This window comes from Megascapheus bottae, chromosome 30 (genome assembly GCF_031878675.1).
Source record: "Megascapheus bottae isolate mThoBot1 chromosome 30, mThoBot2.hap1, whole genome shotgun sequence".
Classification (NCBI taxonomy): domain Eukaryota; kingdom Metazoa; phylum Chordata; class Mammalia; order Rodentia; family Geomyidae; genus Megascapheus; species Megascapheus bottae.
In genome coordinates, this window is record NC_143538.1 from 13,557,117 (window position 1) to 13,571,830 (window position 14,714).

A 14,714-nucleotide genomic window follows, 5' to 3' on the forward strand; every position below is an offset into this window, starting at 1 on the left:
ATTTTTAAATTTTCACTTGCCACATTGAGTGTTAGAATCCTTTGTGTTGCATGCATACTTACTCAAAGGTGCTCCTTTGCTTTTCCAACAAAATTCCCTTTTCTGTTTTTAGAGGTTCACAGAGAACCCCAGCATCACGGCCTGCTACAATGAGCTGCTCCAGCTGGAGTTCGGGGAGGTGCGCTCCCAGCTGAAGCTCAGGTAACTTGGGGCTGCTCTCCTTCAGTCTGCCTGGTATCACATGGGGTCACGTTCATGGGGGAAGGACTCCCCTCTATTGGATCCCCAAGGCAAGAGCGAGTGGGGAAGTGGAGGACACAAAGCTGGCTTGCTGGGGACTATTTGAGTCATAACCTAAACGCGCCCTCTCACCCAGGAACTGCCCCTGGCAGGTGACATTTTTGCTCTCTACAAGAATTCTGTAATTTGCCCCCTTTTCGTGCAGTATTGGGTGTTGAAGGCACAGCGGAGTGCTTGCTGACACAACCCTTGGACCCGCCTGTCTTTCTGGCCCCATGTTTGTTTAAGCAAGGTTTTTGCTAATTTCCCGCTCTGCCTCTATCTCCCAAGTAGCTGGGACTGCAGGGGTGAACAACCACATGTAGGTTTTAGTTTGCTTTTGATAAACAGAGTAAAAGTCTGGTTTCTTTCTGAGTGAAACAGAAAACATAGTGAAACTAGATCAGCTGGACAGAAGGAAAATAAATACACACTCCTTCCTTGAAGTGCCAAGGGTGGGAAAGCTGAGTGCCCACCGTGCTTGCGTGTGCTGTGTGGAGCATGGGGCTTAGGAGGGAGCTGTGTGAGGTTTGAAGTGCAAGGAAAGGAAGTATATCATAGACGCAGGCACCGTGAGGTGGCGCGGGAGTGGAGCTGTGCTGAGGCAGACTCTGCAGGCTCAGCACCATAGTCTATTCCAGACTGTCGAGGAAGGCTGTGGTCGGTCGACGGCCACCGGTCTGCGCCCCATTCCAGAGCCATGCGCAGCTCTCAGGAGAGAGGAGAGCCAATTTCAAATAGGAGGTGATGTTGCAGCTTATTTTATTTAATCAGGCTGCAAAAAATGAGACCCAATTTAAAAACAGCAGTCTTTGTGGGGCCGGGAGTTTGGCCTAGTGGTTAAAGTGCTTGCCTAGCATGCATGAAGACCCGGGTTCGATTCCTTGGTACCACATACATAGAAAAAAGCCGGAAGTGGTGCTGAGGCTCAAGTGGTAGAGCTCTAGCCTTGAGAAAAGTCCAAGGACAGTGCTCAGGCCCTGAGCTCAAGCCCAGGACTGGCAAAAAAAAAAAAAAACCAAAGCAGTCTTTGTGTGGGGGAGGGATCATGGGTCATGGGTCTCGAACTCAGGCCCTGGGCGCTGTCCCTGATCTTCTCTGCTCTACATTAGCTCTCTACTGCTCTCCTCCCCACCCCCCTTTTTTTTTTGCCAGTCCCGGGCTTGAATTCAGGGCCTAGACACCAATCCTGGGCTTCTTTTGCTCAAGGCCAGCGCTCTGCCATTTGAGCCACAACACCACTCTGACTTCAGCTCATGGCTACCGCCCTACCCTTGAGCCAAGCCCCACTTCCTGTTTTCTAGAGGTTAGAGATAAGAGTCTCAGGTCCTTTTGTGCCCAGGCTGGCTTTGAACCTTGATCCTCAGATCTCAGCCTCCTGAGTAGCTAGGATGATAGGTGTGAGCCACTGGCAGCTGACTTTATCTGTATTTTTTTTTTTAAGTTTTGCCAGTAAGCATCTATTGGTTGCATAATTAAAAAACATTTTCAAGCACTAAGGATATGGCAAATGCTTTCTCGTGTTCTGAATGAGCCTTCTTGGAGCAAGCTGAGGACAGAGCTTCCAGAGTATCCTCAAATTGTAGACAGGATTTAAGCTAATAGCTACAAATGGCCTTCCCCCTTCTCCCTGCCAGGCTCCATGCTGCACCCTTGACCATTCCCATGCAGTCCGCAGGCAGGCAGGCAGGCAGGCAGGCAGGCAGGCAGGCAGGCAGGCTGGCTGGCTGGCTGGCTGGCTGGCTCGCTCGCTCGCTCGCTCTCTGGCTCCCGAAGAGCCATGTTAACCACCCTGGCCCCTGGCTGCTTCTACTGAAGGAGACATGAGAGTGCATGTGTGTGGGGAGAGTCTGTGCACCAGGGCTGCAGGAGAACACCTTCTCTATGTGTTCGGTATTCCCATCTCCTTTACCAGCCACACAAAGGCACAGTTAACTAAGACCCTCATGCCCCCAAGCTCACAGTAGATGGCGTATGTCCAGTAATCAGCTTTTCTGTTTCTACGCATAAAGGGCCTGCAATTCAGTGTTCACTGCATTAGAGAAAAGTCAAGAAGCAGTTGAAATTACAAGTGAAAGCCACATCATACAGGTTTGTTGTTTGGTACCAGTAATAGAAAACATGTGAATAACATGGTTGTGGGTATCTGACTTTCTGTGCGTCTGTCTGTGTGTAGCAGAGGGAGACGCCTGTGCTGACAGGTGCCCTGTATACAGGGAAAATTGTGGCCTCTGCAGGTCTTCCCCACCATTCTCACGCTTTTCTCTCTGATTATTTATTTATTTATTTATTTATTGCCAGTCCTGGGCTTGGGCTCAGGGCCTGAGCACTGTCCTTGGGCTCTCTCAAGGCTAGAGCTCTACCACTTCTGGCTTTTTTTCTATGTATGTGGTACTGAGGAATCGAACCCAGGTCTTCGTGCATGCTAGGCAAGCACTCTACCACTAGGCCAAACTCCCAGCCTTGGTTTTTAGAGATAGTGGTTTTTGTCAAATGTCTACAAGTTTCTACTAACAACGCGAACACTGAGAGACTGTGCCACCCACTATTAGCCCAGCCAGAAAGCCCAGCCGGGGACACTGACAGAAGCCCCTGGCTTCCTGGGGAGAGACCTGGGTTCCTCTCTTTTCCTCATGCCTTCCCCTCTGTGTTCTCTCTCCTCTTCCAGTATGTGAACCCTGCATTCGAGAGAACCATGGGCTACCAGTCGGGTGAGCTGATCGGGAAGGAGCTGGGGGAGGTGCCCATCAACGAGAAGAAGGCTGACCTGCTGGACACCATCAACTCCTGCATCCGGATAGGCAAGGTGCGCGCAGGACTCGGCCCCCTCCTCCAGTGCCAGGGAGGAGGAGACGGTGATGTCTGCACTTGACAGCAGAGTGACCTGCTTGTCCTAGTGCTGGGTGGCGAAGGTGATCTTCTGATGCCAGGGCCGGCACAGGTCTGGGTATGATCTGCCAGCCAGCCAGCACAGCTGACCCAGCGCGGGAGGTGATGTTCAGGAGAGCTGCTAGGAGCCCTCGGCACAGCAGCAGCAGTACTGGTGCCTAGACCCCTGGCCTCTGGCTCTCAGGCCTCCCGGGAGCAGTGGGACTCGAGTCCCTTCTGCCAGGCTTTTCAATTTCCACAAACTGAGCCAAGGCTCGATGTGATTCTCTGGAACGCGTGTGGGACTGGTGGCTGCTCTTGTCTGTCTGCTGGGTGGATTTCAGCAGGACGTCCGGTTACTGGTCCTGTACCACTTTATTTCTAGTTCTGGGCTTTTGTGTAGTACGTCTCAGAGTGCCTGGGGAAGCAAAGGGGCGCTGCCCTGTCTGGGGCAGCGCATGGGCCTTGGGACTCGCCACGGAGGGACCCACTGGCTGTGTCCATGCTGTCTGTGGGCAGCGGCCTTATGTGAGCTCAGTGGTCCACTCTTTGTCCTGCCCTGCATCTCCATCCGGTCCTCACCAACACTGATGGCTTCCACCCCCTCGCTTTGAGTGGAACTGCCCTAACTGGACTGAGTTGGGTCTCCTTGTCCCAGGATCCTCCCCAGACCAGCCCCCTGCCCCATGCGTGGGTGAGTGGGCGCTCCGCAGTCACTGGTGGCCTCTGTCCTCCAGTAAACAAGACCCATGTGCGTATGCCCCGGGGATGGGCCGGCCAAGTGGTGATGACTTCACTCCCTAGACAATGGAGCCAAAAGGGACAGCGTCAGTGGCCACAGCTGGACACGAGGGAGGCATAGACCTTCCTACCTTACTGCCATGCAGGGCAGCTCACCAGGGGCGGCTGGGCTGGGGGCTGTGTACATTGTCCACCCGCATGCCGCTCCAGCAGCTCTCCAATCTCAGGCTGACATGATTCTTCAGGTCAGTGAACAGGAGGATACACATTTGCTAGCACTCTGCCACTTGAGCCACGGCACCACTTCCAGTTTTGCCTGTGTGTGTGGTACTGAGGAATTGAACCCAGGGCTTCATACATGCAAGACGAGCCCTCTACCACTAGGCCACAATCCCAGCCACTAAGCAATTATTTCTTGCTTCTGTGGGTAAGTAGAAAACCCAGAGCCAATTACTGGCTAAATCGTCTCCTTTGGGGGACGGGGGAGAAATCCTGAAGAGATTTTCCACATTGCTGACTCCTTGCTCGTGCTGTTTCCCATTTCACTCTCCCTCTTCCTGTCTTTTTCTTCTCTTCCCCTCTACTTCCTCTCTCCCTTCCCTCCATTTTTAACACAGCAGCTCTAATGAGATATAATGCTCTTGCCACGCAACTCCTTCATTTCAGGTACACAATCCTGTGGTTTCTGGCATATTCATTCACCCAGATGTACAAATATCAAATTCCTATGTTACCTTCCAGAGTGAATTAAAAAGTAGCCTTTGCCTGTCTGCTTCTGCAGTCAGTGCCCTGTGTGCTCGTCCTGCCTGGGGTCCCTGTCAGCCCGTGTGTCTGGGGTGCAGGCCTCTCTCTTATAGCACTCTCTGGGCTGTAAGGCCTGTGCTGTTCTTGGCTATTGTGCATCGTCTGTCGGTGTGTTCCATCAGGATGCCAGTTCCCTTCTGTGGGGGTGCCCGGTCCCTCGCTGGAATTCCGGGGCCATCTGCAGAGTCTTAGCTTTGGTGTTGGCCACAGCAGCCCACGCATAGATCTGAGAAGTGCTCCGTGAGAGGTCCGGACCAGAGACTGCGCCCGGCCACCGGAGCTGTCACATGATCAGTGCTAGGTCACCCTAAGAGTTGAGTCACAGGCGCCTGTGGGAGATTTCCACAGCTCAGGGCCTGGCGTGGGAGTTGAGAGCCTGGGGGGCCCTTGGCCCCCCTCCCAGCACAGTTGTGTCCCTCAAGGCCTCCTCACTCGGCTGCACTCCCTCGTGCTGGTGACCACAGGCCGAGTTGCCGGTTCTCCCTCAGGTCACCCCGTGTTCCCCAGGCACAGCACCACAGCGGGCCCTTCCCTGCTCCACCCCTGAGGCCTCTGCCTCAGGCAGAGGCGGAGGCCAGGCCTCCCCGCTGCAGCCTCTGGAGACAGGAGGAGGCAGTGGACTGGGGAGGAGAGTGCTGAAGTGGGATTTGGGATGGTTGTCACTTTGGGTCCTCATTGCTTTCCAAGTGGCTAAGGAATGGGAAGGGAAGTAGAGAATGTGCTGGGCACAAAGCGTGACATGCCTGCTTGTGTTCCATCTATAGGAGTGGCAAGGAGTTTACTACAGCAAAAAGAAAAATGGAGACAACGTACAACAAAACGTGAAGATCATCCCTGTCGTGGGGCAGGGAGGGTGAGTGGGTGTGGGGCCGTGGTGAGCTCCCTGCTGTGGGTCTCCCTTGGGGGGTTGGGGAAGGCGAGTGAGTGAGGCTCTGCTTTGGACCCCTGCTTAAGGGGTTGCTGGTGGGGAGGCTACTGTCTTTCAGAATGCCTTCTGGGACTCTGCGTCCTTGGGCGCCCCTCCTCCACCCAGAGCCACCAGGTTGTCACAGTCTTCTTAAAGCTGCCAGGATGCAGGAGAGATGGAGTGTTTATATTTAAGTCGGTATATCAGTTTTTAAAGCTGGCTAGCCCTGGGCAGTGCAGACCGGACAACAGGACACACACACAGGTCCAGGATCTGCCCCTAGCCCTGCTGCCATGCGTGGCCGTGCCCAGGGCTGACTGCACTGCATGTGGCTCCGTCACCAGTCTTTGCTGCCAGTTGGCAGTGCCTGGGCACTGGATCTGTGTGGCTCTTTATGTGGTGCTGGGGCAGGGGCAGCTCCCAGCTCAGCTGCAGACTTGCCGTGGAGCTCAGAGATCGGGAGAGCTGCCTGCGCATGGCAAGGCAGGAAGATGGAAGGCCTGCTTGGGAACAGGCCTTCTGAGAGCACGTGTAGTTCTTTAATTGCCTGTCGTGAGGACTGGGGAAGCATTAGTTGTTCTGAAGTCACTTCTCTCCAGGGACCCCAGGGAAGGGATGCTCAGCTGGTGGGCTTGGTCAGAACGAAAGATTAGGAACACATCTATCCAGTCAGTCAGGAAGCCAATAATGTACTGTTTCTTCTTACAGGAAAATTAGACATTACGTGTCTATCATCCGGGTATGCAATGGCAACAGCGAGGTAGGCAGGGTAGAGGAAGAGGGTGGCTAGCATGACTCCCAGGCAGCTAGCACTAACAGCCTATGAAATCCACGTTTAGACCGAGAAGACGCATGAACGTGTGGCATCTGACAGCCAGACAGGTATGGGGATCCCTCTCTGTTTTCAGGGTTTGGTCAGCGAGCTCAGTTTGTGTTGAGCTGTCAAGGACAGTGGTGAGACTCTGTCTTCCTAAGGCCTGGCCACCCCAGGGCGGGCTTCAAGCTGAAGCTCCTGTGCCAGTGGGCATCCTGACTGATATCCAGGACAGGCTCCCAGCCCAGAGGAAAGACCCAGCCACCTCCCCGTGTGAGGACAGGACTTGTGCCTTAGGGGGCAGGCTGGGCTGGGCCAAGCACTGGAAGGGTGCCATCACATCTGTGTCACCTGTTGATTCAGACACACCATGGCTTCAGCAAGACAGAAGAGGAATGGGCGACAGGGCATGGAGGGGCATTGGAGGGAAGGGCAGTGGGGTGGGAGAGGGTTCAGGGAGAGGTGGTGGGGAAGGGAAGACAATGGGAGAGCCTCCCTCTTCTGTGTTATACTGGTCACTGGCCAGGCTCTCGGGGCCTCTGAGGCAGCGCCCCAGTCCTGCACTCCCTTCCAGAAGGGCTCACTTCACTGCCCTTGCTCCCCACCAAAGTACCCCTTTGCGCCCCTAGGCTGGTGTGTGCGCTCCTACAGCAAAATGTCTGTCAGAACTCATTCTAGGGAAGAGGAGTTTGGCTCTCTAGCCTGCCTGCTCAGTGCTGCTAATGTCTCTGAGAGATTTGTGATCGTTTCCACAGACAGCCAGACGAACAGGAGGAAAAGCTCTGTGGACATCAGATGTGTCAGCTCTCGAACAAACGAAGGTGAGATCCCTGCCTGCCCCCCTCCCTTCTTCCCTCCGCTGAGCGTCAGGGAAGCCCACAGCGCCCTCTGTCGTCAGAACAGGCGCACGCCCGCCTGAGCTCCTGACCTCTAGCCCTTCTGCCACAGCGTCCACCCAGAGGCGACACTCCTCCCTGGCTCGGATCCACTCGATGAACATTGAAGCACCCATCACCAAGGTGACAGCTGGTCTCCCTGGGCCTCGAGCCCTGTGGTGAGCCTTAGCCCCCTGACCCCAAGGGCCTCCCTGGCCCGCCACAGGTCATCAACATCATCAGCGCAGCCCAGGAGAGCACCCCCATGCCTGTGACCGAGGCCCTGGACCGCGTGCTGGAGATCCTGAGAACCACCGAGCTGTACTCACCGCAGTTCCGAGCCAGGGATGACGACCCTCACGCCACAGCCCTGGTCGGGGGCTTGCTGTCTGTAAGCTGCTCGGCCAGGGAAACAGCGCTGTGCCGTCTGTGCCATGCCAAGCCCCTTCCGTCTGCCAGGGAGACTGCCAAGAGCAGAGAAGGGCCCATGTCCTAGGCCACTGGACAGGTTCCAGGCCGGCAGAACCAGTTGTCCAGTGACACAGTTTTGCCTGTCATTTAAGATTTTTAGTTGTATTTACATACTTACAAGGCTAGATGCAGGTGCAGGAGGGTGCCTCAAACAACCCTAATGGCGGGATTGACCCTAGCGACTCAGGAGGCTGAGATCTGAGGATCACAGTTCAAAGCCAACCCAGGCACAAGACTCTTGTCTCCTGTTTACCACCAGAAAGCCGGAAAGTGGCTCAAGCTGAAGAGCTCAGGGACAGCGCCCAGGCCCAGAGTTCAAGCCCCACAATCCCTCCCTGACCCCCGCAAAAAAAAAAAAAAAAAAAATCCCATTTTTTTTTTTTTTTAAAGAAGCAGGGGAGTTCACCCCAGTAATACTAGCTAATCTGGAAGCAGAGCTCTGGATGGATTTAAAGCCAGCCCAGATAAAATGTTTGCTTGAGACCCTTTCTCAGTCAATGCAGAGCTGGACATCATGGTACCAAGAACCTGTCATCCCTGACAAGCCGGGAGCACAGGAGGACTGCAGTCCAGACCAGCTTGGACAACACTCAAGACTGTCTTTAAAAGCCGGAAGTGGTGCTGTGGCTCAAGTGGTAGAGTGCTAGCCTTGAGAAAGTCCAAAGACAGTGCTCAGGCCCTGAGCTCAAGCCCAGGACTGGGGGAGGGAAAAAAAAACTGAAGAAAAAAGGGCTAGAGGGGCCAGGAGACTGGCAAAAAAAAAAAAAAAAGGCTAGAGGTGTAGCTTGAGTGGCAGATCACCCACCAAGCAAGCATAGAGCTCAGAGTTCAAACCTTAGACAAAAAAGAAAAAAAATCTGAGGCAGAGAAAAATCCATAGTGAATGGTTGTACACCAGGGCGGCCCTGGTGGTGGTTCTTGGCAAGGTAGGAACACTGGCTCCCAGCATCCTGGCGTCCCTGGCATCTCTATCCGAGCCTGGGCTCTGGATGGCCAGCCCAGCATCAGGCCAAGGAGCTCCCCAGCAAGCGTCTGTATTCTGGGGTGACCGCAGTGGCCAGGCTGGGGGTTTCTGGGCAGAGAAGAGATGTAACTTGTATTTCTCTTCTTCCCTTGGTTTCATCAGGATGGCTTACGAAAACTACCCAAGAGCGAGTATGTTCTGGGAACAAAAAGTAAGTTCCTTGTTTTTTTACTTCTGAAATGATCAACTGGACTTACTCTTTACTGAGAAGTCCTTCTGGTGTCATAAAGCACCAGAAACGAAGCAGCCATCCCTCAAGATGGCCGGCTACCTCCCTAGGAAGCTCCTGGTATTGTTACCCTCCTTCCCCGCCACAGCCGTCCAGCAGGGGCCTAGCAGCCCCGTTGCCCCCACCTCCCTGCAGGAGGTGCCCTCACGGATCGCACAGGCTGTGGAGGATGAGGCGCTCTGGGACTTCGATATCTTCGAACTAGAGGCTGTCACGTACAATCGGTGAGCTGGTGTGGCCCTGTGGTAGCTGGGAAGGACATGGGCCCGAGGCCTGGCCTCATCAGGGTGGCAGTCACTTCCCAGGTGACAGTACAGAGCACCAGAGCCCCACCAGCCGCATTCATGTGCCCTGAGCTGCGCTCCCTGGCCCTGGTTCTCAGCCTCCAGATTCCAGGCCAGGTCAAGGACTCAGAGCACATGGCTCAGTTGGAAAGGGAAATTACTTAGTGAGACCTCCCAGAGGGCACTGGCTTTTCCCCAGGACCCTTAGCCACAGGGTCCTGGCATCTCTGCCCCTTGTCTTACCATTGTGAATGATGCTTTTGTCTAGGCCATTGATTTATCTTGCTCTCAAAACCTACGCTCGCTTCAGAATCTGTGAATACCTCAACTGCTCCGAGACGACCCTGAGGGCATGGCTAGAAGTCATCGAGGCCAATTACCACTCCGACAACCCCTACCACAACTCCACTCATGCTGCCGACGTGCTTCAGGCCACGGCCTATTTCCTCTCCAGGGAGAGGATCAAGGTATGGTGCCAGTCGGGTAAAGGAATTGCAGTGTTCTCTCGGGGCCGGTTCCTTGTGTTGAGCTAAGCAGAATGAGGAATGCGTTTGGTGAGGGAGAGGGACCTGTGGTCCCCATGGCCTGGAAGGCCCTGGCTAGAGAGTGCTTTGTCTCCAGGAAGTTCTGGAACCAGTAGACGAGGTGGCTGCACTCATCGCAGCCACCATCCATGACGTGGACCACCCCGGGAGAACCAACGCCTTCTTGTGCAACTCGGGGAGCAAGCTGGCCATCCTGTACAATGACATCGCCGTGCTGGAGAGCCACCACGCTGCCCTGGCCTTCCAGCTGACCGTGGGGAACGACAAGTACAACATCTTCAAGAACATGGAGAGGTGAGGACAGGCCACAGGGAGCAGGTGCTATCCCTGAGTGCTGATCTCCCATCCTAGCTACTTGTGAGGCTGAGGTGTGAGCCACTATGCCTGGCTTCATTCGTTAAGCTCCTCTGGAGGCTGTCCCAACGGAGGCCCCGTGTGGCCAAGCTGCCAGAGCACTCCCGGCGCTTTTCTGCCTTGCTTCCTTAGATGTGGTTGTTTGTAGAATGGGCCTGTGGGCGGCCCGGGCCCGCTGCAGCCCCGTGTGTTGTCTGCACAGGAGCCAGTACCGGGTACTGCGCCAGGGCATTGTGGACATGGTCCTGGCCACGGAGATGACAAAGCACTTTGAACATGTCAACAGATTCGTCACCAGTGTCACCAAGCCCTTGGAGAATGAGGTGAGGGCAGCCCGCTGGCTGCAGAGGGGGGAAGGGCAGTCGGGGAAGGCCTGCCCTGGTCACCGAGTCCCCCACGTTTTAGGAGCTGGAGACAGAAGCCAGCAGCGCCTTGCTCAGGACGCCTGAGAACCGCACGCTCATCAAGCGCATGATGATCAAGTGCGCAGACGTGTCCAACCCCTGCCGGGCCCTGGAGCTGTGCATCGAGTGGGCTGCCCGCATCTCAGAGGAGTACTTCTCCCAGGTGTGCACGCACCCGCACCTTCCCTTCCTACCCCACGTCCTCATGACTTCAGCACTGAGCCATCACACACGGTCCTTGAGACTTGCTCAGGAGATTTTCACTCTGTGGCTTTCCTGTTTGGCTGTTCTGAGAGGAATGTTCTAGAATGAGTTAGGATGTCGGCAGCAGTGTGTGTGTAGGCCTCGTGTCGGCTCGGCATGTAGCCCCGCACAGGTACCTGTGCTGGGTGGAGGTGGGGGGGTCCTGGGGGGGGGCGGTGGACTGAGTTCACCCTCCGGCCCCGCCCTGCAGACGGACGAGGAGAAGCAGCGGAACCTGCCGGTGGTGATGCCGGCCTTCGACCGCAGCACCTGCAGCATCCCCAAGGCACAGCTCTCCTTCATGGACTACTTCATCACAGAGATGTTCGACGCCTGGGATGGTGAGAGCCCAGGCAGGCAGGCAGGGAGGGAGGGAGGAGCATGGAGGGGTGGTGAGCACAGGGGAGGAGGAGGAGGGGCGGCAAGGCCTGAGTCCAGACCTGCCTCCCCAGCCTTCATAGGCCTGCCAGAGCTCATGCAACACCTGGACAACAACTTCAAGTACTGGAAAGGCCTGGACGACATGAAGCTGCGAAGCTTACGCCCGCCACCCGAGAACCCTTGAGTACCCCAGCCCCTCCTTCAGGACTGGCTCCTCTGAAGGCAGGAATGGGCACACCAACCACAGCCTGTGGCCACCAGCCCAATCTCCAGAGACTGCTGGGCCCGAGGGCAGCAGTGCCCACTGGACAAGGCAAGGGCATGCCAGCGGGCACAGAGGCACTTCTCTCCTCAGTCGAGCAGCACAGCCCCCAGTTCACTTAGCACCACTTATATTTATTTTACTAGTTCAATGTTTTCTTCTGTGAATTTAAAGCCCCCACCAGCTGCCATAACCAAATCACCAGGGAATTAGGAAATGCATGTGGCAGAGGCCGGCGTTTTGGGCCAGCCTTGTTCTAGGGCTCACAACAGCACCAGCTACGGACAGCGCCCTGGCAACGAATAGAGAAGAACCTGCACTGAGGAGTTCCTGCTCTTCCACTCCAACTCCCAAAGCCTGCTTGCCTGTGTGGAGAGCAAACCTGTCCACCGTTTCCATCCGGGGGACCTCTGACTTCCAAATGACTGCCAGTGTTCGTTTCATCTTAAACTTCTATTTTTCCAGATAAAGTCAAACTTTTAATGACTTCCTGTCATTTTTCTAGCCTTTGGTGTTCTGATTTTATAGAACAGATTACCAGGATGCCTGACCTGGGTTCAAGTCCCAGTGTCTCCGCTCCCTGCCGTAAGAGACCTGCAGGCTCAGCCCATCCAACACGCCAGCCACCTGGCCCTACCCCAGCACAGCAGTCACGGTGACCATCCCCTGGAGGGTGGCGAGTTAGGTGTCCTGGGGAGACAGCTCACCCTGGCTCTACCCTCAGCTGCCAGCACACATGACACAGGCCCAGCTTGGCGTCCCGATTTATTGAAAGTATTTCAGCACGGTAATTACACAGCTCCGCGTGGCGTCTTGAAGTTCATCCCCACGGTGGGCTGAGTGACCTGCAGGTTGGAGAGGCTGCCGAAGTCCTGGAACATAACACAGGCAGGGTGAGAGGCTGGCCGCAGTGCCAGCCACGGCCCCCGGCACAGGACTTCCCGGGGCTGGCACACGGCATACCTCTTTCTTTGGTTGGTGGCGGGCCTGAGCTCTACAGCTCAAAGCTAGAATTCTACCACTGAGCCACAGCCCTACTTCCCATTTTGTTTCATGGGACTTGGCTTCAAACCACGAGCCTCACACCTCAGCCCCCGAGGAGCTAGGAAGGCAGGTGAGCCACCAGCGCCTTGCCTCCCCTCTTTACCCAGCCCGGATCTCTACCCCTGCTCACAGTTGCTGGGGATGACACTGCTGTGGGCACCCCTGCACATGGCATCCTGTCCGATGCCACCCGTTGCCCCCACCGGAATGATGGGCTCACTACCGGATAGCCACAGTAAAACCATGCACCTAGGGTCCCCCACCTCCCATTACCAGCCACATTCACAGTGCACGAGGGACAGTCTAAAGATGACTTCAAGTCAGTCATGTTACTGTCAGGCTTTTGGAATGGGGGGGTCCGCAGAGCAGACATCCCCCGTGGAAGCCCAAGCACACACACAGCTCTCCAGCACCAGTCCTGGCTCCACTGCCAATGCACTGGGTGGTGGCGAGGCACACCATTCAGGAGGCTGAAATCTGAGACGGCAGTGTGGGTGACAAAGTCTGCAAGATTCGTATCTCCAATTAGCCAACAAAAAGTCACCGGAACTCTGGCTCGAGTGGTAGAGCACCAGGCTGGGAATGTGGATTGGGGACAACAGTGCTGGCATAACCTGTATGAAGCCCCAATGTGGTTACTTGGTATCATGTAAGCAAAAAGGAAAAAGCCAAAGTGGCTCACGCAGGAGGGCTTGATTTCAAACCACAGGTGGGGGAGAGGGGAAGAGGCCCAGGGACGTCACCAGGCTGAGCTCAGAAAGTTGATTTCTGAAGAAATAACAGCGCCCTTTAGCTGTGGTCTTTCTAAGCTGATAGCAGGGACACGACAGGCATGCTGTCATCTTTATGCCCAGCCTACAGGGGACTTAGAGCAGCACAGGAGCACTCACCAGGAGCTTCAGCATTTCCTTGGTGTCAGGGTCCACCTCGATGATCTCCTGATCCAAGGCTGACACCTGGAAGGCAGGGCCCAGGTGAGCAGACTCCCACCTGCTCCAGGCCCCTCCCACGGGAAGGACAGGAGTCTCCTCTCTCTCCAGGGCCCATCCCAATTTACCTCCGGGACGTAGTTATCCCTCCTTTCTCTCTCCTCCTCCTGCAGCTTGATGGAGATGCCCCGCACCGGGCCCCTCTGAATCCTCTTCATCAGGTGGGTGACATACCTGCAGGCACGCGGGCCCAGGAGCAAACACGTCAGCTCCTTCTCGTGCTGGACCCTTGAACCCGCCCGGCAGGGGCCCGAAGAGAACGGCCCTGCGCCCCGCTCACTCGGCCCAGGCGGGCCCCCGGCCCCGCTCACCCGGCCCCCCACGCCGAAGCCAGGCATCGCCCCGGTCCCGTTCACCGGCCCCCGGCCCCGCTCACCCGGCCCAGGCATCGCCCCGGTCCCGTTCACCGGCCCCCGGCCCCGCTCACCCGGCCCAGGCATCGCCCCGGCCCCGTTTACCGGCCCCCGGCCCCGCTCACCCGGCGATCTTGTTGCGGAGCTTCTTGCTGGGGATGATGGCGATCTCCTCGCACACGCGCTTGTTGGTGTGGAAGTCGTTGCCCAGCCGCGTGTAGTACTTCTCGATGATGACCCGCGCCGCCTTCTTCACGGTCTTAGTGCGAACGCGGCCCTGCGGGCGAGGGGCACAGAGTTACCGGCCGCCCCGCCGGGAGACGCCGCCGACAGGCAGCGGGGGCCTGGCTCCCAGCCCACCGGGGCAGCGGGGGCTTGGCTCCCAGCCCACCGGGGCCCCGGGGGCCGGGGGCGGCGGAGAGCCGAGGATGGAGGGGGATGCGGGCGGCAGGGACTCCAGGAGGGACACCTACCATGTCGGCGGTCTTGGCGGAAGAGGAAACAGGAAGGACCAGGGAGACCTATAAAGCTCAGCCCAGAAAGCCGCTTCCGCCCGTCCCGCGGCGGCTCCACCCGACAGCGCCCCCTGGCGGAGCGGCGGACGGCCAGCGCTCGCCCCGCCCCCGTGGGCGGGACTTCCGCAGTGGGCGGGACCGGGAAGCTTCTTGGCCTCGGGGTGCGGTGCGGAGGTCGCCAGGGAGGCAGGCCGGCAGGGAGGCAGGCCGGAGCCGCGGAGCAGACCGGACCAGCCCGGCGGGGCCGCGCAGCCCGGGCACGCGCACGCTCGACGCCCCGACCCCGCTCCCTCCACCCCGCAGCCACAGAGACCAGCGTCTGCTGCAA

The 14,714-nt window shown here is 56.8% G+C and overlaps 2 protein-coding genes across 6 annotated transcripts in view; one reads left to right on the top strand and one right to left on the bottom strand.

Annotated features, from left to right (window-relative positions):
* Pde8a (phosphodiesterase 8A) overlaps positions 1 to 11,971 on the top strand; it is a 32,495-nt gene extending 20,524 nt beyond the window's left edge. For 4 of the 5 annotated variants that reach the window (XM_090321403.1, XM_090321406.1, XM_090321407.1 and 1 more), the window contains 17 exons: positions 113 to 201; positions 2,292 to 2,370; positions 2,948 to 3,085; positions 5,457 to 5,545; positions 6,308 to 6,359; positions 6,439 to 6,481; positions 7,169 to 7,234; positions 7,362 to 7,432; positions 7,515 to 7,679; positions 8,886 to 8,934; positions 9,101 to 9,236; positions 9,565 to 9,763; positions 9,918 to 10,135; positions 10,398 to 10,518; positions 10,601 to 10,762; positions 11,054 to 11,183; positions 11,295 to 11,971. In XM_090321403.1, the coding sequence (XP_090177529.1) occupies positions 113 to 201; positions 2,292 to 2,370; positions 2,948 to 3,085; positions 5,457 to 5,545; positions 6,308 to 6,359; positions 6,439 to 6,481; positions 7,169 to 7,234; positions 7,362 to 7,432; positions 7,515 to 7,679; positions 8,886 to 8,934; positions 9,101 to 9,236; positions 9,565 to 9,763; positions 9,918 to 10,135; positions 10,398 to 10,518; positions 10,601 to 10,762; positions 11,054 to 11,183; positions 11,295 to 11,407 (1,920 nt within the window). In that variant the 3' untranslated portion in view covers positions 11,408 to 11,971. The remainder of the gene's footprint in view (positions 1 to 112; positions 202 to 2,291; positions 2,371 to 2,947; positions 3,086 to 5,456; positions 5,546 to 6,307; positions 6,360 to 6,438; positions 6,482 to 7,168; positions 7,235 to 7,361; positions 7,433 to 7,514; positions 7,680 to 8,885; positions 8,935 to 9,100; positions 9,237 to 9,564; positions 9,764 to 9,917; positions 10,136 to 10,397; positions 10,519 to 10,600; positions 10,763 to 11,053; positions 11,184 to 11,294) is intronic. The other variant, XM_090321404.1, reaches the window with a different exon arrangement.
* A 261-nt stretch (positions 11,972 to 12,232) lies between these two features.
* On the bottom strand, positions 12,233 to 14,450 carry Rps17 (ribosomal protein S17). The gene is made up of 5 exons (XM_090321409.1): positions 14,345 to 14,450; positions 13,997 to 14,148; positions 13,587 to 13,692; positions 13,420 to 13,485; positions 12,233 to 12,357 (listed from the first exon to the last, which is right to left on the bottom strand). The coding sequence occupies exons 1-5, from the start codon at positions 14,345 to 14,347 to the stop codon at positions 12,277 to 12,279; spliced, it is 408 nt and encodes a 135-aa protein (XP_090177535.1). The 5' UTR covers positions 14,348 to 14,450; the 3' UTR covers positions 12,233 to 12,276.
* Between the last annotated feature and the right edge of the window lie 264 nt (positions 14,451 to 14,714).